Raw genomic sequence first — 20,627 nt, 5'->3', positions numbered from 1 at the left:
GGCATGCAGAGTGAATCAGGGCAGGTGACTATCGTCTCCTCCTTTAAATTATCAGCTCCTCCAGAGGGCAGCGGTGAAGTTGTGGAAAGAGCCAGAGGACCTGGGCTCTGCTCTGGCCTCAGAAACTCCATGTCCTCCTGGTTGCAAGGAGTCCATGAGGTTATGTGTGGCAGTTCAGATTCTCTTGCCTTTTCCCAGCAGCTGGCACAGGACTCTGGAAGGGTGTGAACAGCCAGAAAGTAGAGCAGGTGGTAGCATAACGAGTCTGAGCTCGGGCTTCGGGACCCGGTGGCCCAGTGCTCTATAAGAGGGCTTGCTTCCCAAGAAAACCGCAAGCAAGCACGTGAGTTGAATGGAGTATTCAGCAAAGTACTTGTAAAGGGTCAGACTGAGCTTTGTTGTTGGTGATGCAGATGGGAGCATTTATCATCTGAATTTCCTTGTTTTTCAGGACTTCAAGATACTGGAAATCTACTTGGCTGCAGATGGCTATGCTCGCCAGAGGATGAGTAATTGACGGGTGTGAGAAGTTGAGAGCAGGCAACTTTCAGCTTCCTTGCTAACCTCTGTATAGGTTCCTTCCTTCTCTGTAGGGTGGAGTCAAAGAGCACAATGAGTACTGTGAGTTTTATCAGCTTGTGAATTTTCTTCTTAAAGATTTTATTGTTTTTCTTATTTGTGAGAATGTGCCTAGGAGTGTGGGTGGGAGAGCAGAGGAGCAAACTCCACACTGCGTGGGGAGCCCGACATGGGGCTTGATCCCAGGACCCTGAGATCACAACCTGAGCCCAAGTCAGACGTTTAACCAACTGCACCACCAAGGTGCCCTCTTGTGAATTTTATTTTCAAAGCTAAGCAGCTACCTTATTCCTTATGGCACCTTAATGAGAATATCATAAAGGTGCTCTAAGTAACCCTTGTTCTCGAAGGAAAGTGTGCAGGGCTGGGGGGCAGCTACAGATGTAGTTATTTGGAGGAGTCTGCTGTTTTGGGTGGTGTTCTAAAGACACAGTAATAGCTGCGGATTCAGAAATTTTCTATCCCCAGAGCAGCTGTCAGTGTCGTGGAAATGCCAGGGCCCTGGTTTATTGAATTCTTTACAACCTAGTGTACATTTTCCCTTCTCTTCCCTTTCCCCTGTGTAGTTTTTGGCCCAGTATGAGCATAGTGGTAATTAATGATCCTTCGTGAGAGTTTTCTTACACCCAGTGACCAAAGTCGGTACATATGTTGTGAGCTTTCATCAGACTGCAGAGGCCGTGCCTTATAACAGGTGTTCCCTGGAGCCCCTTGAGCTCCAGAGAAGATTGCCTGAAGGTCTCCTTCTGTAGCTTATTCCCTGCTGACCAAGTTGCTCAGATGATCTAAACTCAAAACAGCTGTTTTCTGAGATACTGATTCATATCAGGTGGCCCAGCTGTGAAACAGCAGCCTTATATTCTCTCCCCAGGCTCCAGAGGTGCCGTGTGTGTGCAGGCAGGGTGAGGCTGAACTGCCATAGAAACCCTGTAGCTTCCACTCATTGCCCCTGGTGCTCCTCATCCTGACCAGTCCCAGTCCCTTGTGTGCTCAGAGCCTGCTGTTGATACTTCTATACAAAAGGGCCTTTGCTTCCCTGGACCTGCCCTTTTAAAGGGCAGGTGACTTCCTACCTTGGCTCCTTGTCTGCAGATTGCCCCTGCAGCTCACTTGTAAGGAAACAGATGTCCTGAGTCTGGGTACCTTCTCTCTGAAGCCCATGCCTTGCCCAGGTAGGATCTGGTTAGACAGAACAATGTAACCTTTTACTTGACTGTTAAGAAATTGGTTAAACTTCCTCAGAGTGGCATAAATCGCTTACATGGTCATTTTGAACTGAAAGCTGTGACCCTCCTGCTAGTGCAGAGGGGGACGGCCACACTGAGAGTAACAGGGCAGCGGGGAAAATGTCTGCCAGTGTTCTAGGGTTTCTGGAGGCTGGCCCTGAGCTAGCAGTCCCCTGCACCCTTGCCCTCTGGGGAATGTGGATGGAGAGGGAGGTGGGGTTGTGGGGGGTGGGGGGGCTGGGGGAAGGGTACTGAATCCTGAGATTGTTGTCGTGGGAGGGTGAGGGATAGCCTTATAATGGAGGTCAAATTTGCATAGGTTTTTGAAAGCTGTGTAAGAATTGGCCAAGTGAGGAGAGGGAGGGAGGACTGAGTAGTCCAGTCATGGAAGGGACGAGAGAGCTGCTGGGGAAGAGGATTGCTGTGGGGTGTAGGGTAGGGATCGTGGCCTTGAGAACACACGTTGCTGTAGTGCCCATGGCGGGATATTCCAAGTCCAGCACCTAGACTTCGGTCGGGGTGCATGGCTGCTGCTTGCTTCCCTTGGAGGGGACCAGAAACCATGCAGGTGGCTGTGGCAGGGCATGAAGGGTCCTGTTTAGCAGTATCTCCTAAGAAATATGTGGTCCTTTGCAGAGGAAGGCAAATAGAAGGACAACTTTAGAGAGAAAGGGGGAAAACTTAAGTAGCCTTGGTCTTCTGGTGGCAGCTCAGGCCGCCGGTAGACACTGGGCCGTAGACTCTGCTGAGGCTGGAGTGGCAGCTCTCTGGACATACAGAGCAGCTCCTGGAGAGAGAACTTAGAGCTACTGTGGCTGCTTGTCCGTGGGCCCTCCTGGGGATGGTTCCCTGATCCTTAGATCCACGGAAAGTTGCTAAGCCCAAATCTTAATTTCCAGCACTCCCCAAGCTGCCGTTTGCTGCTGAGGCATGGCTGGAATACAGCAAAAGTCAGGCGTCTCTCTCTTTTGCCTGGGCAGCACGTGTTGTGCTAAGTGGTGGGTGCCCTTAGGTCTTGTGCACATCTCGCTCGCAGTGTCCATCCTTCCCCAGTTTCCGGGGACGTAGTGCTAAGTACGGCGTGCAAGGCGGTTGGGTCATGTTGGCCTCCTGTGTCTTTGCTCAGTACTCGGCACTTCCGAGTGCTGAGAAATCGCCACCCCAGCTCACCCAGTTCGGAGCATCAGTGCGCCCAGTGGCAGTGAGAACCAGAAACACAGGGGGCCGTGATTGGCTGGGGCCATGCAGGGTGGGAACAACAAGGTGACAGGGTCAGGTGGGCGGTTTGTTCTCCTTTGAGGAAGGCCTTATGGGGCGTGTTCTCCCCCTGCGTTTCAGGGCCAGCCTGGTCAGAAGTGTCGGAGCATGCCGGGAAGCCAGGTCCCAAGGGTATGGGGGGCAGCTGGCATGGAGAGTTTGGACTGCACATCTGCTGGCTGAGGGCTTGAGCCTTCCAGAAGGCAGGGCTCCTGGGTGGCCACTGGGAACTTTGGTTCTTTGAGCTCAGGGCCATGGTTGTGAGGGTGTGAGCTGCACTGATGAGTACCCTAAATGTTGATGGATTCCCAAAGACAAGACCTACTTTCTACAGTAGTTGGAAATGTGGGAAACTGAGGGTCTTGGGGTTGAAACCACAAAAAGGCCTCGGTGAGACCAAATACACATCCAAGGAGGACAGGTCTGCGACTTTTGGTGAAAAGAAGGGGTTTCTGGCCAAGTCCTGACCTGGGTCAGAGGCTTCTGTGGAGTTGTGTGTGTGTCAGGTACTTTTGACAGACCAATAGTTTGATACAACAGAAGTTTTACTTTTATAGGGTTTATATTCACTGTATGTTTAGGATTATTTCTCTTTAAATATTCAGTGTTCTAGAATGTCAAGTTTTGTTTTTGTTGTTACTGTTTTTAAAGAGGGGAGGGGGCCGAGGGAGAGAGAATTTCAGGCAGGTTCCTCACTCAGCACAGAGCCTGATGCCAGGCTCGATCTCATGACCCTGAAATCATGACCTGAGCCACAATCAGGAGTCAGACACTTAACCGATTATATCAACCAGGTGCTCCTAGAATGTCAAGTTTTAAAAGGACCCATTACCTCAGGTTGCCTCACTGGTCTCCTACTTTTTCTACTTTTTTTTTTTTAAGGTTTTTTTATTTATTTGAGAGAAGCTTGGGGGAGGGGCATAGGGAGAGGGAGAAGCAGGCTCCCCACTTAGCAGGGAGCCCAACACAGGGCTCAATCCCAGGACCCCAGGATCATGACCTGACCATTAACTGACAGCCACCCAGGTGCCCCATGGTCCTTACTCTTGTTGATGAATTGAGCCATTCCCACGTTGACCTTTTATTCTTCTTCTTGAAGTTGTATCAGTCGGGAGCTCATGTGACTGTTTCTTTCCCCGGATACCCTCAGAGAAAGCGTCGTGGTGGCACAGTAAATTCTAGACAAGCCCAGAAGCGAACTCGGGAAGCAGCCTCCACCCCTGAGATGGCCTTGGAAGCAGAACCCATAGAACTTGTGGAAAGTGGTAAGATCGCCGGGAATGCCGTGACAATGGGATGCTGGAGTGGTGCAGCGTGCATGGATGGGCCCAGCCATGGGGTCTTGTGCAAGCCGCACCATCTGAGCCTCCCATTACCCTCCCAAATGGAATCGTCGTAATCCCCTTGCATAGAGTTGTCATTAAGGTCAATGCTTAGCTCAGTGCCTGTTAGTTAACACTTACTGCACCCCAGTTAGCATCTGTCCTTGTCTTTATAAGACCTACACCGTCTCAGACTCACCTGCCGCTCAGAACTGAAAGCTGACTTTGAGCAAGACCTGCCCTCTTTGGTGGTGTAAGACCTCCATGGGTTTTGACAGCCGCTTAGGAGGGCTAACCATCTAACCTTCCTGGAATGTGCGGCTGGGGAGATGAGACTGCCCTGGGCCCACCTTTTCAATTTGAAACTGTACATCCAGTTCGCTTGGCCTCCTGAAGTCGTCAGCTTTCCTTTTCCCTTTTTCATTAAGACACAGAATCTCCCCCAGAGGGCATCTCTGTGGAGAGAGCCACCTGTGCTGGAGGGAGCTGCTATAGGCAGGAGCCAGATTGTGCACATGCGGCCTGTGGGATTGTGGCTTCTGTTTGTGAGAGCCAGAAATTAAGTCCACTGGAAGGAGAGCGGCTCTATGACTTAGATTATATCAGTATACGGACTATTTTTTAAAAAGGACGGGGTCATTTTGTATAAATTACATTCAACATCTCTGATATATTGTGGGTTTTACTCCTGTGAATCTTTTTTAATAAAAGAAAATAAAGCAAATTTGAATTGCTAAATATATTACGAGTTACTGTCCCCAAACAAGTACTACTTTTTTTTTTTTTTTTTTTTTAATTTGACAGACAGAGATCACAAGTAGGCAGAGAGAGAGAGGGAAACAGGCTCTCCGCTGAGCAGAGAGACTGATGCGGGGCTCAGTCCCAGGACCCCAAGATCATGACCCAAGCCGAAGGCAGAGGCTTTAACCCACTGAGCCACCCAGGTGCCCCAAAGAAGTACTACTTCTAAAAATCCTACTCTCATATGTTTTTAGTGCTATAATAGAAGCAAAAATGATTGTAAATCTTTTTTTAGTTCATATAAATGGAAGTAGTCCTTTGCGGTTCATTCTTACCTACCACAGAGAAGTGCTTCTACCCAGTCTGTCCTGTGCTCACAAGGACACCACAGTAGATCCTAGGGCTCAGAGGCACACAAAGGAATAGGCTGAGCCCAGTGTGCTGTGCTGGGAGTCTAAGGGATCAGTAAACACCACCCTGTTGTCCTGCTTGAGAACCACATGGAGATGACTATCTCACTGATGAGGGTGCAGAGCTGAGTCTGATGAGGTCTGAGGGCGAGCGGCAGCCTCGAGGATGAGGTTTAAGGCAGGTCCATGCCAAAGAGAAAAGGCCTGAGGTGAGCATGCCTGGTCCTTTCCCCAGAAGTCTCCCAGTACTCTCAGGTAGGTTCCTGCCTCTCCCCTGTGCAGGGGCAGGTGGGAGCACTGAGGCCTAGTTGTGTGACAGTGTGAGGCCACAGGGATGAGATCTGCGTGTGCACAGACTTGACCCCCCTCCTTGGTGTAGTTGTAAACCATAGGCCTCCACTCGGAATTCTGAAACGGCGTTTGTTGGCTGTCTCCCCTGAAAGGGGATTAGACCTGATGCTCTGCATTCTATACTTTGAGGGGGCTTTAGTTTGGTATAAGCCCGTGCTCCATTTTTAATCGTTTAATGAAGCTTTGAGTGTTATGCCGTTACTTGTTACTTTCCTGCTAATGCTTGTTAAAATGCTTTATTTTAAAGCCGGAGACGAAATAGTGGATCTCACCTGTGAATCATTAGAGCCTGTGGTTGTTGACCTGACTCACAATGACTCTGTTGTGGTAAGTGTCAGAGCAGGATGGGTGATCCCTTCTGAAGCTTCTGAAGGCGCTGGTCACAGGTTACAGTTTGTGCCGAAGAAACTCAGACATTCAGTGACTAGATAGAGCCCAAGATAGAAAGTGTTTCTGGAAAATCCTTTGTTAGGGCTTTGTTTCCTGTGGACACAGTACATCTATGTGACCCTGGCCTGCTGGCACTGAAGCAGTTTGGGGAGAGTCCCCAGAGTTGCCTGTTCTGCACTTTATACCAGCTGTGTGACCTCTGGCAAGTTCTTAGGCTCATTCACTCTGAATGGGGGGATATGCCCTGCGTGCCAGTAGGGTATTGGGAGGGCCAGGAGTCACCTTATATCTGAGTGCCAGGCACCCATTGGTGCCCAGTAGGTGTGAGTTGCACCCTCCCAGCTGGTGGGGACGAGAATGCTTGCTTAGCACTGCCAGCACTGCTGCCAGGGGTCTCTGGAGGCACACAAGCAGCTTGCCTTGGAGGGTGCAGGCACCCTGCATCCCTCCTTGATTCCAGGGACAACGGGGCTTGGGAAGCTGCTTGTGGCCCCTTCCTGTGGCACCAGCTGTGGCCCCTCACAGAGAGCACACTTGCCCTTGTTGGCCCTCGGGGAAGGAGACCTGCCTCACACGTGGGGGCCTGCGCCGGTGTGTGGTTCCAGGTGGCCGCTCAGCCCACAGACCTGCACCTTAAGACTGCGTCTGCCTCTCCAGGATGCCTCTTGAGTGCGGTTTGATCTGATGTTCAGTTGTAGAGTGGAGCAGATGGGAGGCAGGTGCTGCTGGGGATGTGGGTTGGTAGTAGCTAAGTGTCCACCTGGCCTTGGGGCCCACTGGTCCTGGGCTTGTTCTGATTGTGGTTACAATTGCAGAGTAGGGTTGTGCTGAGAAGCTTCAAGACTTCTTAAAAAGAAAAGAAGGGCAGTGATGGGGATCTGTCTTGACAGATTTAGAGGTTTGAACTCTGGTCTTGGTTGAAAACCACCAGTCCTGTTGTGTGTCTGCGCATCTCTCCCCTCACCCCCCAAAGGAAAGGCAGTTGAAACCTGTATTTTCTCTGACACTCAGTCCCTGACCTGCAGGCCCAGGAGGATAGCCAAGATTCTGTTTGTAAGACCTTCTAGCCCTCAAGGAGACAGTGACTGGCTTCTGTTGTGTGATGTACCAGCATCATGAAATCCCTCTCATGCCTTGGATTATTTATTTATTTTTTAATGACTACCCTTTCTAATGTTCTCCTTCCTGACCTTTCCTACCTTCTTTGTTTCCCTGGGCATGGAAAGTCATCAGGAGATGTAGAACAGGACTGCTAGGGTCTGGGGAGCTGCCCTGGGAATGGATGGCTGGCCAAGGCCGGAGATGGGGGAAGGGGGTGCTGGCCTGGGAGGTAGGAGTCCTGGTTTTCTGGTCTTAGATACACTGGTCATTTTGGTCATGGTCTAAGGTTCCCAGCTATAAAAATATAATAAGGCTTGGGCTTTAAAGCACTCCTGATTCTAATCATTCTCTACTTTTTGTTGTTCATAAATTCAAATGTCAGTTTTTAAATTTACAGTAAGAAATACATGTGAGGCTGAAGTTCTCACTCTAAGCATATCTACTTGGAAAACCTAATAGTATTAAGTCAGGACAAGGAGTGTCCATCAAGTGAATTTTGAGTCAGGCAGGCCTCGCCTGCAGCAGCGTGTAAATGGTGAATGTATCATGTATTAGTTCCCAAATTGGGGTGACCTTACCGGTTCAACTAGAATCTGTGGGAACAGGCCACATGTACCTCTTAAGGGCCCTGCTGGGAGTAGCTAGCTCTGTATCTTAAAGACCAGAATCTGTGCATCCCCCGATCCGGGCCTGACTTCAAAACTTGAGGGAGCCCTCTGATGAAAAACTTCTGAGACTCTTTTTCCAACTCTCTAAAGACTCTAGAGCCCCCAGTGAACTAAGAGAACTAAACAGTGCTTTGAGATGCAATAAGGCTTTGTACATCTCTGCTTAGGTATTTTCTCTCCAAATTAACTTCTATTTTGGGCATTGCATAGCCAAAAAAGGCCATCACTGCTGGATCCCAGGACATGTGTATCTTTGAATTTTGCTAGATTACTGCTAAACTTTTCTAAAGGGGTTGTGCTTGCTCACATTCTTACCAGTGTTTGCGGTGCTCACCACCACTTTACTTCTGGCCAGTCTGATGGTTTTGAACACCTCTCGTGTTCATTGGTAGTTCTTTCCGTCTTTTGTGAAGTGCCTGTTAAAATCTTTTTTTTTTTTTTTTTTTTTTTTTTAAAGATTTTATTTATTTCATGGAGAGAGAGATAGCCAGAGTGGGAACACAAGCAGGGGAGTGGGAGAGGGAGAAGCAGGTTTCCTGCTGAGCAGGGAGCCCAATACGGGGCTCGATCCCAGAATCCTGGGATCATGACCTGAGCTGAAGGCAGACACCCAATGACTGAGCCACCTAGGTGCCCCTAAAATCTTTTTTTTTTTTTTTTTTTTTTTTTAGCTATTCTTTTTACACACATGTTGTATATACAACTTTTACAATAGCCGAAGAAACTCAGCAGGGAGCCTGCTTCCCCCTTTCTCTGTGTCTGCCTCTCTGCCTACTTGTGATCTCTCTGTCAAATAAATAAATAAAATATTTTTTTAAAAAAAGATGTATTCCTAAATACATAGTATTTTAGGAAGCTATTAAAAATGGTATTATAGGGGCGCCTGGGTGGCTCAGTGGGTAAAGCCTCTGCCTTTGGCCTAGGTCATAATCTCAGGGTCCTGGAATCGAGCCCCACATCAGGTTCTCTGCTTAGCAAGGAGCCTGCTTCCCCCTCTCTCTCTGACTGCCTCTCTGCCTACTTGGATCTCTCACTCTGTCAAATAAATAAATAAAATCTTTTTTAAAAAATGGTATTATAGGGGTGCCTGGGTGGCACAGTGGGTTAAAGCCTCTGCTTTCAGCTTCAGGTCATGATCCCAGGGTCCTGGGATCGAGCCCCACATCGGGTTCTCTGCTTAGCAGGGAGCCTGCTTCCCCCCCCCCCCCCCCCGCCTGCCTCTCTGACTACTTGTGATCTCTGTCTGTCATATAAATAAAATCTTTTTTAAAAAAAAAAGTATTATAAAGTTTCTGTTTCTTTTTTGTTTTTATTTGTTAATATAAAGAAATGTAGTTGATTTTATCTATTGATTCTTTTTTCAATGTAGCAATTTTTTTTTAAGATTTTATTTATTTATTTGACAGACAGAGATCACAAGTAGTCAGAGAGGCAGGCAGAGAGAGAGAGGAGGAAGCAGGCTCCCTGCTGAGCAGAGAGCCCGATGTGGGGCTCGATCCCAGGACCCTGAGATCATGACCTGAGCCGAAAGCAGAGGCTTTAACCCACTGAGCCACCCAGGCGCCCTGCAATGTAGCAATTCTTAATCTAAATCTTTTGGTTTTCTGTGTACACAGAATAAATTTTGGTTCTTTACTATATCTTTTTTTTTTTTTTTTTTTTTTTTTTCCTTAACACACTGGCTAAAGAAAATTCATCACTCGCTGAATAAATGGGGACAGTCCTGGACATTCTTGTCTCATCCCAAATCTGAAGGAATCCTTTCAGATTTGGACCGTTAAATAAGTTCTCTGTGGTAGGTTTTATTGCTGTCATTGTTTATGCCCTTTATTCAGACTGGAGAAATTCCCCCTCTGTTTTCTGTTGGACTGCAAATTGAAGAATCAATGTTAATTTGGGGTACCTGGGTGGCTCAGTCGGTTAAGTGTCCATCTTTTGATTTTGGCTCAGGTCGTGATCTCAGGGGAGTCTGCTTAAGTTTTCTCCTCCCTCTGCGTCCACCCTATGCTTGTGCACACAAGTGTGCACTCTGTCTCAAATAAATAAAATAAAAAGTAAAAATATGCTTCCTCTTAAAGAATCAGTGTTGAATTTTAACACTCCAGCAGAGTTAAACTGATTAAATGTGTGGTCTTTTTATATATTGCCAGATTCTGTTTGCTACTATTTTATACCTGACTTCTGCCTCTATTTTTGTGAGTAAGATTGGTTTGTCTGTAATTTTCATCTTATACACATTTCTTACGAGGTTTCTGATATCATAGTACTGGTATCTTTATTGTTAAGTGAGTTGGGCACCCTTTTTTCTATCATCCAGATTTGTAATCTTGGAGTTACTTCTTTCTTGCAAGTTTGGTAGAACTTCACTGTGAAGGTACCTAGCTTCAAATTTTTTGAAATTTGTGAGTCTCATTTAAAATGTTTACTTTTGTTGGTATACATTTGTTTGTGATATCTTTTTTTTTTTAAGATTTTATTTATTTATTTGACAGAGAGAGATCACAGTAGACAGAGGCAGGCAGAGAGAGAGAGAGAGGGAAGCAGGCTCCCTGCTGAGCAGAGAGCCCGATGTGGGACTTGATCCCAGGACCCTGGGATCATGACCTGAGCCGAAGGCAGTGGCTTAACCCACTGAGCCACCCAGGCGCCCTGTTTGTGATATCTTAATGTTCTGTGGAATCTGTAGTGATGGCTCCTTTTTCATTTCCTCTGATTCGGTTGTTTGTGTTTTCTGTCTCTTTAGATTAGTATCACCAGAGGTTTATTAGATCTTTTAGAGAACCAACTTTTAGCTTTGTGGAGCCTTTCTCTTGTAAGTTTGTTTTCTTTCAGGATTGCTGCTTTTTTTCCTTGAGTTTTTTGCTTTTTTTTTAACTTACTAATTTTCATCATTTCTTTTCTAATACCTTTAAATTATCTTTTTTAAGCTGTATTGTACAGATTTTGTTATTAGTATTTTATGTTCAGTTCCTTGTATTCGTCAAATTAGTATTTTTTAACTTCCAAACATATGGAGGTTTTATTTCCTTTTGTCGCGGTTATGGATTTCTTCCTTTTTTTTTTTTTTTTTAAGATTTATTTATTTGTCAGAGAGAGAGAATGTGCACAAGCAGCGGGAGCGGCAGGCAGAGGGAGAAGCAGGCTCCTCCCTGAGCAAAGGAGCCCAGTGGGTCTTGGGATCATGACCTGAGCCAAAGGCAGATGCTTACTTAATCAACTGAGCCACCCAGGCATCCCATATTTTTACTAATTCTTTGAATTATTGTATTATTGGTCAGAAAATACATTATATATATCAAGTTCTTTGATAATTCCTTAGACTTTCTTTGAGCCTGGCCTGCACGAGGTAGCTGGCCTTCATTGAATGACCTGCCCCCACAGGTCCTGCCTGGGCTTTGGTTTCTTGGTAAAGGTTTCACAAGTAAGTTTCAGTTTTTCAGTAATCTTCTGTGCTTTTTTTCCTCTGAATTATTGTAGTCCCTTCAGTTTGACCAAGTATGTTTTTGAATACCTCTTTATTTAAAAATGTGTATGTTTTATCTTGTTTTGGTGGTTTTCAGTGGGGAAATTGATGGAAATACTAGCGTGCTATTTACTGGAAACCTCTGCTTGTATTTCCCATCCTCTTTTCACCTGGCTTAATAGGTGAAGTAAGATTTTCAGACCACCTTTTTTTTTTTTTTTTTTTTTTTTTTTTTTTTAAGGATTTTATTTGTTTATTAGAGAGTACAGAACCAGGGGAGGGGCAGAGGAAGAGGGAGAAGCAGACTCCACCCTAGTAGGGAGCCGAACATGGTATTCAATCCCAGGATCCCAAGATCATGATCTGAGCCAAAGGCAGGTACTTAGCCAACTTAGCTCCCCAGGCGCCCGTCCTTTCATTAGCATTTGCAGCATGTCAGCCTCTGCCCTAGCTCCCAGGGGTGACGCATTGGTAGAAAAGATTTACTCCTCTAAGAAACTGCTTGTTTTAGGGGGAAGATATTGAAAGTGGTATTTGCTTACACTGTTTTCCTTCACTGAATTTCAAAAAAGTATTATTGTTGTTTCAAAGAGTGTTTCTTTTAAAGTCAGGTTGATTTCCCTGGAATGTCTTTTTGGTTTGTCTCCATGGTGGACCAGTGATTCATGCTACTTGTGTTATGCTCCGTACCTTCCTTGTTCTTCATTCGGGAGCCTGTTGAAAGGGTCTGCTTTAATGGCAGCTCCTTTGCAGCCAAGAGCAGAGTCCTGTCCAACTCTGTGGGAATAGTCAAGGGCCTGAGGGGTACCCAGTGACTGCTAGAATGAGTGAACCAGAATAGTTCTATATGAAGGAAGAAGGGCTCTGTCCCCATGTCCCGGAATTGAGGAAACAGTCGTACTTGGAATCAGGCAGGGAGCGCTAACTTTAACTGGAATGTGACTGTCAGAACCAGTTTTCCTGGTACTCCTGGCACGGCTGCAGGAGTAAGAATCTGTAATTGCATGCTGCATGCCGCTGTTGGAGCTGAAGACTAGCCACTCACGCTCAAAGTGGTTGGAGGTGGCCGTTTTTTCCAGTGCAGCAGCGTGCGAAGCCATGTTGAAAGTGGCTTGCAGGGCTTCTGGCTGGGGGGGTGTTCTTAGAAGTGCAAGGGGTCCACTTGCCACAGAGGACCCCAGACTCCTGCTTGGTTTTGTCCCACTTTTTCCCCCAGCATATTGGCTGCAGCCTCAGGAGGGACCTAGAATGTGAAGTCCACTGGTAGAAGAGGGTCTTGTCCTCCCCCACTGACCAGGGGCTTGTGACATGGGTATCAGCACTTACTCAGGTGTTCTGAGGCTCAGCTGTGCTTCAGAAACTCAGAGGGCCTTCGTGACTGACCTGAAATCCATGGGCCCCAGTGTGAAAGCAGGCAACAGCTGGGTGCCTGCTGTGGATTGTTCATTCTCCATACGTGTCATTTGTCTCTCTGAGCTGTGGTTTATCCCATAGTCAAGAAGCCAGACTGAAAGGTGAAGTGGGATATACAGGTCTGATCTCAGGCCACTTGCCTGTTTGTTTCTTTTAAAGGCCTCTTGGCCAGATCAGAGGCCCCAGAGCATCCCCAACCCCCGCCACACCCCCTACCTCGCACACCTCTGTTTCTTGTGCTTGGGAAGTGCTGTGCTACCTTCAGGGTCCCAGCCATGAGGAAGGGCCATTCCAAAGTGCCTATGGACACCTCCAGGGGTCCTGGAATTTGATGTAGTTCAGCTGCTGGCTAGAGGGAGCACCAGTCACAGTGTTGTGTGCCCCTCAACCAGGCTGTGGCACTGTTGTTTTCTGCCCTTTGGGCAAGAAACTTCCTTTCTGAGCTTTTGTGTTGAAGATGGGGACAGAGTCATCACCAGCGAGGGGAGCTCTCTGGTCAGTACATATTCATTTACCCAGTAGCTATGTAATGAGCACCTGTCTTGAGCCTGGGGACAAGGCAGCAAAGGTACCACCCCGAGGGGTCAGGTCTGGCCTGAGCTCAGCACTGCCTGGGAGTGAGCTGCGTCTGACTCACAAGAACCTTTGGAGACCCAGTTCTCACACACTGCTCACTGGGGAGCCAGCAGCATCCTGTTCCTTCCAGGTGTCTCCACGCCCAGTCAGATGACCCCTTGTGGTAAAGGGAGGTGAGGCTGTGTTGGAGTGCTGGAAAGCTAGGATCATCTCTGCCTACAGCAGATTTTCCTTCTGTTCCTGGCTAAATTCAGAGCTCCCCTTGTATAGATGTCATAGGGACTGAACCTCCTGACAGCCCAAGCTCTTTTTCCAGTACATAATCCCAATGATGAGATTGCCAGTCCCCCAATTTCATAGTCCCACACTCTAGCCTCCTCTGTAGGGAAGAGGGAGCACCTTTGGTAGCTCCTTCTGTGGGTTGTGTTCTCATCTGCAAAAGGAAGGTCTTCATGCTTAGACCATCCTTCTTCCCAGGATGGCTCTTTGTATCTGTCAGGGTTCAGGTTGGAAGACCGAATCCACCCAATTGCTTTAAAGTATAAATGGATTTTAATACATGAGAAGAGCTGCTGCTTTTTACTGAAAAGGCTAAAGGAGCAGGTCTTCAGGAATAACTCTAGACAGCTCAGCCTTGACCCACCATAAGAGCTGTTACCTCTGCCCCAGGCAGAAGGGTAGGAGGTGGAAGCCACCATCTGCACTGATCTCTTTGGGTTCAAGGAAACACTAGCAAGCCCCTCGCCAGGGAGGAGGGGCCTCTGCCATGACACCAGCCTTGTCCGCCACCACTGACACTGACAGCAGCTGAAACTGGCCTCTGAGTGTCTCACTGAGGGGAACTTCTTAGTTCGTGTTCAGAATCTCTGCCACGAGGGAGTTGGGCTGGAGGGAGCTTTTGGATTCTGCAGGGCAGGCTGGTATGCCCTCCCTTGTGGGCATCTGCCAAGGAGGGGTGGGCAGCAGATCTTGGAGCGGCAGTCAGGAGCACTTACCTGAAGTGGACGGCCTGTGATGAGCAGGAGGGAAAGGGGGTGCTCCCAGTGCTGGCATAGGCAGGTTTATGAGCACAGAGGGGGTTGACGAAGTGGGGCGGGAAACTACTGTAGCAAAAATAGTCCTGGTGTAAGTTCCGAGTCATTAGATATGGCCTGGTCGAGTTCTCCGTAACTTTTTCATAGGCCCAGAGAACACGGAATCAGATTGATCTTGGTCCTTGGTGTGCCATTCACCAATCCCTGCACATCCTACTTTGTTTAATTGTTCCCAGTAATAAGCACTGAAAACCCTCTTCACAGTAAGGCTCCGCCTTTGGCATAGCCTGCATGACATACAGGATTCTTGTCATTGGCCCCACCGGACCAGGAGAGCGTATGGAGCCAGTCCTGGGCTCCGTGTCCCCAGGGCCCTGTGACAGTTGTTGGCTTGCTTAGTCCTTGCAGCAGTATGGTGAGCTGTGGGCACTGGTGCCTCTTTTCTCCAGAAGAGGAAGTTGGCAACTCCCAGAGGGTAAGTAACTTCCCTAGGTCACAAGGCCAGCCACTCTCAGACTCACTCAGCGCCAGGTGAACACTGCAGTGTGTCAGCTGCCAGGAGGCAGAGGTGCCTAGGATGGGCCTCACTGGAGAAGAGAGGTGTACAGATGTTTCATTGGTGCTGCCTGGGCAGGCCCTCTCCCTGCACCTGTCCTGCCCTGCGGGAGGGTTTTACTGGGCCCCTGAGGAGTTTGCTTTTGAGACAGGAAATGTTTCAATTTTATCATTTAAGATAAGTTTTTTTTAAATATAGGGTATATTATGTCATACTGATTGTGTCTTTCTCTTTTTTCTCCTTTTTTAAAAGATTGTTGACGGTGAGTGGTTTCCTCTCTCTTTCATTGGGTTTGCATACAGAATGGCAGTGGGTGGGGAGCACAGAGCTGAACTCCTTGCCAGGCCTGTGACAGTGCCAGGCGGGAAGACGCCTGCAGTCAGTGCTCCGTGGTTGCTGAGGAGACTGCACACTCACTGCGGAGCTGTGGTCCCACTGGGTTTTGGAGAAAGCTCGCCACCTTAGACTTTAGCTGGCCTCCCACTCAGACACCTGCTCATGGCAGGGATGGGGCTTCTTCTGGGAAGACAGGAGAGTGGCCTTTACAGAGCTGGGCAGGACCTACCTGGCGTGGCTGGGTGTGGTGGCTGTGCCTCTTGGGCCTAGGATTGGCCTTTCCCAGGCGGGAAGGGGTAGTGAGGAGACAGAGCTGGGGATCCTGCCCTGAACATGGACTCACACCTTAGAACGGAGGCGGCCAAGGAGGAATGCGAGGCGGCCACGCCAGGAGCACGCTGACAGCTGTGTGGTGAGCAGTGATGACGAGGAGCTGTCCAGGGACAGAGACGTGTACGTGACCACCCATACTCCCCGAAATACCAGAGAGGAGGCAGCCACAGGACTCAGGTATCAGCACTCCCGCTGCCCTGCTGCCTCACCACATGCCTTTGGCCACGTGGGACCCCTTGCATCCCTTGTCCCCTGGAGTTGGGATCCTCTACTCCCCACCCCACCCCCACTTCCATTTCTCAGGGGTGGGGTAATAGGAATACCGGACCTTGCACAAGTTCTGGGAGCCCATGGCTCGAGAACGTCTTGTCTAAGCAGCTGTGCCACAGCTGAGTGCAGGTAGGCCTGGATTCAGAGCCAGATCAGCCAATCCCAGTGGGACAAGACCATGTGTGGCACTGGCAGGGTGGTGTGACTAGCCATGGACTGGTGGCACACTCCACCACCTGCTGTTTAGAGCCGACCCAGTGGCTCTCTGTGATCTGCAGCAGGGATGCTCGGAGGTGCTAGGCAGAGCTCCTGCCCCAGACAAGGGAGGCAAATAGCACAGGCTGGGGGCTTGGGAGGTCAAGGCCCCTCCGGGTGTCTGCTCCTTAGTTCCCCTTTCACCTCCCCGCTGCAATCCCTTGGGGCAGCTGGCCTTTCTGTAAGTGTCCGGGTGCCTGTGCTAAGGGATAACGGGCTGCTTCTGTGAAGCCACTTAGGGTAACTGAATGTTTGAGTTTGCCAAGGAACTGACACGAAGCACTGTGATTTTAGGCCCTCTGGTACTGTCAGTTGTCCGATCTGCATGGACGGGTACTCTGAGGTAAGCAAACTTAGCTGTGTCTTCCTTTCTTCTGGTTTCCACATGGCTTTAGTGAAAGGGTCTTCAGAGAGAGGGTCTTCTCTTTTGGTGGAATTTGACCCCTCTCTTCCACAGTCAGGCCTGGCTGGCCTGTGCCTGTCACACATCTCTGTGCTTTTTCTTGGGCCCTGCAGCCTTCACCCCTGGCCCCTGTGTTCCTTGAGCTTCCACGTGAAGGGTGTCCATCCCATGTGTTCCCATCCCAGCCTTAGCAGAAGCAACTAGTACTTCGTGTGGCCCCCCCCCCGAGCCATCGAGCACTGTCCCCCCATGTGCTCCCATGGCAGCCCCAGACTCCATTGGCCTGTGGTTCAGGCGTCTGGGGTCCCTCCAACACTCTTGGGCTGTTGCTACCAGGAGAGTGTCTCCTGCCTCTGCTCTCAGCTTCAGAGACCCCACTCATACTTGTCTGACACTACAGAGCAGGTAGGGATCTTCAGTTCTCCAGACCTGCCCGGTCCTTCCTCCCCTTATCTCAGCAGAAGTGAGGTTCTCTGGGGACTGCTGCTGCACTGGGACCAGGGCAGACATGAAGGCTGTTCCTTCTTCTGTTTTCTAGATTGTGCAGAATGGACGTCTCATTGTTTCTACAGAATGTGGCCACGTCTTTTGTAGCCAGTGCCTCCGTGATTCCCTCAAGAATGCTAACACTTGCCCAACTTGCAGGAAAAAGATCAACCACAAACGATACCACCCCATATATATATGAATGGTGGAGAGCTGCTCAGGAGAGGTGGACGAACAGACAGACAGCCTGGCTGGGTTCTCCACACAGCCGTTCATGGGTTCTCTGCCTCAATTTCCTGAGCTCGAAAAGACTATTTCAAAATCAACATCTGATACGTAAACTGCTCTTTCGTTTCCAGCCCCCACTTAGGCCCTTTTGGTACCTCCACAGGGCCTTCCTCTCTGCTCCTCTGGGTGGTCTGGTTCCAGGGCAGGAGAGAGGGAGTTAGACACATTGGAACTGAGAATCGTGGCTCTAGCATCTTTCTGGAACCTGCATGTTTGCCAAGAAATTTTTCCCCATTTGGAAAGTTGGCCCCAGCTTCCTCCTGGCAGTGTTGTCAAGGGGCTGGCCCCGATCAGAGAGCACGCGGGTCTGCGCAGCTCTCCCTGGCAAGTGACATCAACTCAGGCGTCTGTCTGCCACAGTGAGCAAGCCACACGAGGTCCATCCAGCCCGAGGATCCCAGGTGTGAGCACGGCCCTGGAAAGACCCACCACTGGACGTTTCTCTTCCCTCAAGAGTCAGAGGTCACCCGAGATCCCACCTGCACGTTAGCATTGATGTGTGGGGACTTCTACAGATGAAGAATCTCTACAGGGCAATTCCCAGGTTCCTAAGAACGAAATGTGCAATAAAGCCTGTTCTTGGCCTACTTTTCAGCAGCCCAGGAGATGTAGCACTCCTAGTGTCCCCTCAGAGGCCTCACGTTGCCTGTGGAGCAGTGCCTGTCCCACCCTGTCCTATTTGCCACCTGTTCTCAGGAACTTAACCCATGTCCCAGAGTTTTCACCTGGCACAGGCCCTGCGAGCAGGGCAGACATGTGGTCGGGTATCCTCTCTCTTTTCTGATAAGATGTGTCCTATTTGCCACATGCCCTTGGTTCCTCAATTCCCGCTGCCTAATGTCTACTCAAGCATCAGTGCTGGGAGGTGATGGCAGTCCTTGTGGCCTTACCAGCCACGCATGTCCATGTTGGTGTCCAAGTCATGGCTGCCCAGAGTTGCAGCGAGTATAGCCCACCTGCCATCAGCTGGGCTCTTTGGCTTTCACCCACACCCCCACACAGTTGACATTCACTTTAGAAGCTGCTCCTCTGGCCTTTCAGTCTCTGATCCTTTGGGCTTTTGACTGCTCCATAGATTGGGTTGGCAAAGTATGGTGGCCTCTCCTCCCCAAGACAGCCAGATAAGACGCTCTGCTTAAGTCTCTGGGTTTGAGCCTCTTGGTCCTTGAGGAGGCTGTGGGGTGGCCTGAGCTGCCCCTCACAGCCCAGGGTCTGGGGCAGCTCATGGGGCAGAGGCCTTGCAGTGTCAGCCTGCCTCAGTCTCCGCATCCCACTTTCTCAGAGGGCTTTAGGCCAAACCAACAGCCTCTTTGTGTGCGACATCTTCAAGGCAGGAACGGGGGACTCCTCTGGCTTTGCTAGCAATAACTGACCTTTAGTTCCCCCTTCTGAAGGAGCAGGGACTTGGCACAGAATTCACTTTAAACGGGGCTGAAGGAGTGTCCCTCCTCTATGTGAAAAGAAATTTGTTTTAGTCTTCATTCTGACTTTTTCACTGTTTGGCTCACTTCCAGTTAATTTGGATGAAAGTAATAATTTTCTCCGTGGAGTCGAGGAGGGCAGGATGTCACGTCTCGTCGGCACAATGCTGGGTATGTCTGCCCTCTGTTTGGACATCATTACCATTAAGTTCCTTCTGGGCTTCGTGGAAACTCTTTTGTTGTATTCCAGCAGTACCCAGACTTCAGAAACCAAGACAGCTGTGCAGCCAGAATCTTTAAGTTTTGTGCTTAAGGACAGATGGTTGATCATAAAGTTTGTATTCCTTCCTACTAAATTAAATTGGGGGAAAAAAGGTTTAGTTTCTACTATTTAGAAACTGCAAAATAGGAAAAGATGGGTAAGGAAAAAAATCATTTTCTTTTCTTCATTGTACATAGTTGAAATCTTTCTTTGTTACATTTAAACTATATCCATGTACATCAAGTCTGTTTGGGACTCCTGCTAGTGTTACAGGTGGAAATAAAACCATTAATTTGAACCAGATTTCTTTCGTACGTTCATTTGCTCTGTGGGATGGATCTTCTCCCCCTTTGCCCTAGGTGTGTGCTTCCTGTCTGCCTCCAGTTTAGCACATTTTATCAGTGTGTGCAGGAAAGTTAGCTTGTCTGGCTGCTGATCCAGAAACCAGGCAAGAGGTCATTCTTGGAGTGGAACCACAAGTCCAGCCCCTGGAATCCTTCAGCAGAATCTTCACCTCAGCCCTAAGAAGCAAGGCTGGCCGTGGGGCTGTCTGACCAGTACTGGCTCAGGAGAGGAGCCCTAAGCAGTGTGGACTTAGATGGATCTGGGATTCTGACAGTGCGGTGCACCTATCTCAGCTACCTAGACCATGGTCACCATCCACTCTGGGGTGGGGGCCGGGGGGATGTGGTATGTTGGTCAGTGACCTAGGTGATCAGTGCCAGGAAAGCTGGAAAGAGGGAGTGGGCTTGGGATTCCCAGGCAGTTGGTACTGGCAGAGCTCGCCTCCGCCTTTCTCCAAGCCTCTCGAGTAGCCCCAGAGATAGAAAAGGTGAATGAGCTGGCCACCCAGAGCTCCCAGAGGCCCTACTTGCAGTTGAAGACAAAGCAGATCAGAGGGAAATGCAGTTAACTCAAACACTCCCTGCACATAGACCATGCCCTGGTATTGCACTTGCCTCTGGTGGGTATTGAGAAACCCATGTATATTGCTACTCTCCTGGAGTGTACATTCCTTGGGGGAGACTGCCCCCCCACCCCCAAGCCACTGAAAAGTCAGAATGCAAACAGGTCAGTTACTTGAGTCCTGGGAGAGCAAGAGAGGATGGTGAGCTGTAGTGTTTAAGGTCTGAAAGTACTCTAGGGAAAGGTGAGGTGATTCACATTGTATTCCTTGACTTTTTTTCCCCCAGTGTACAACCATCTTGCATTTCTTGCATAGATCACCTTGTTCATGTTTTCCTTTTATATATTATTTCCTTTGTTTTGCCAGTATTGGGAGTTTGTTTGAAATCCTGTTTATGCATAGTTAAAATGGCCTGTTATTTTCTTACACTCTTTGCCAGGGTTTGCTTTCATTTAGGCTAGTTCCCTACAAAGACACTAGAGTATTCTCTATATCCTAATTTTGGATTATTCCCTGACTGAAATGCTTTCGTTGAGGAAAGATTTTAAAATACTGATTTGATTTTTTTCAAAGTTTGAG

The 20,627-nt window shown here is 48.8% G+C and overlaps 1 protein-coding gene across 1 annotated transcript in view; it reads left to right on the top strand.

Moving 5' to 3' along the window:
- Window positions 1–19,444, top strand: part of LOC111149321 (ring finger protein 4) — a 35,484-nt gene extending 16,040 nt beyond the window's left edge. The window contains exons 2-8 of the mRNA XM_022506317.1: window positions 452–621; window positions 4,213–4,327; window positions 6,134–6,213; window positions 15,340–15,349; window positions 15,774–15,933; window positions 16,576–16,624; window positions 17,223–19,444. Coding sequence (XP_022362025.1) covers window positions 613–621; window positions 4,213–4,327; window positions 6,134–6,213; window positions 15,340–15,349; window positions 15,774–15,933; window positions 16,576–16,624; window positions 17,223–17,372 — 573 coding nt within the window. The 5' untranslated portion in view covers window positions 452–612 and the 3' untranslated portion in view covers window positions 17,373–19,444. The remainder of the gene's footprint in view (window positions 1–451; window positions 622–4,212; window positions 4,328–6,133; window positions 6,214–15,339; window positions 15,350–15,773; window positions 15,934–16,575; window positions 16,625–17,222) is intronic.
- Window positions 19,445–20,627: the final 1,183 nt, after the last annotated feature.

The sequence above is a fragment of the Enhydra lutris genome, unplaced genomic scaffold (assembly GCF_002288905.1).
Source record: "Enhydra lutris kenyoni isolate GAN:26980312 unplaced genomic scaffold, ASM228890v2 scaffoldscaffold21, whole genome shotgun sequence".
Lineage (NCBI taxonomy): Eukaryota > Metazoa > Chordata > Mammalia > Carnivora > Mustelidae > Enhydra > Enhydra lutris.
Note: the sequence above shows the minus strand (reverse complement) of the source record. Positions and strands in the feature narration are given on the sequence as shown.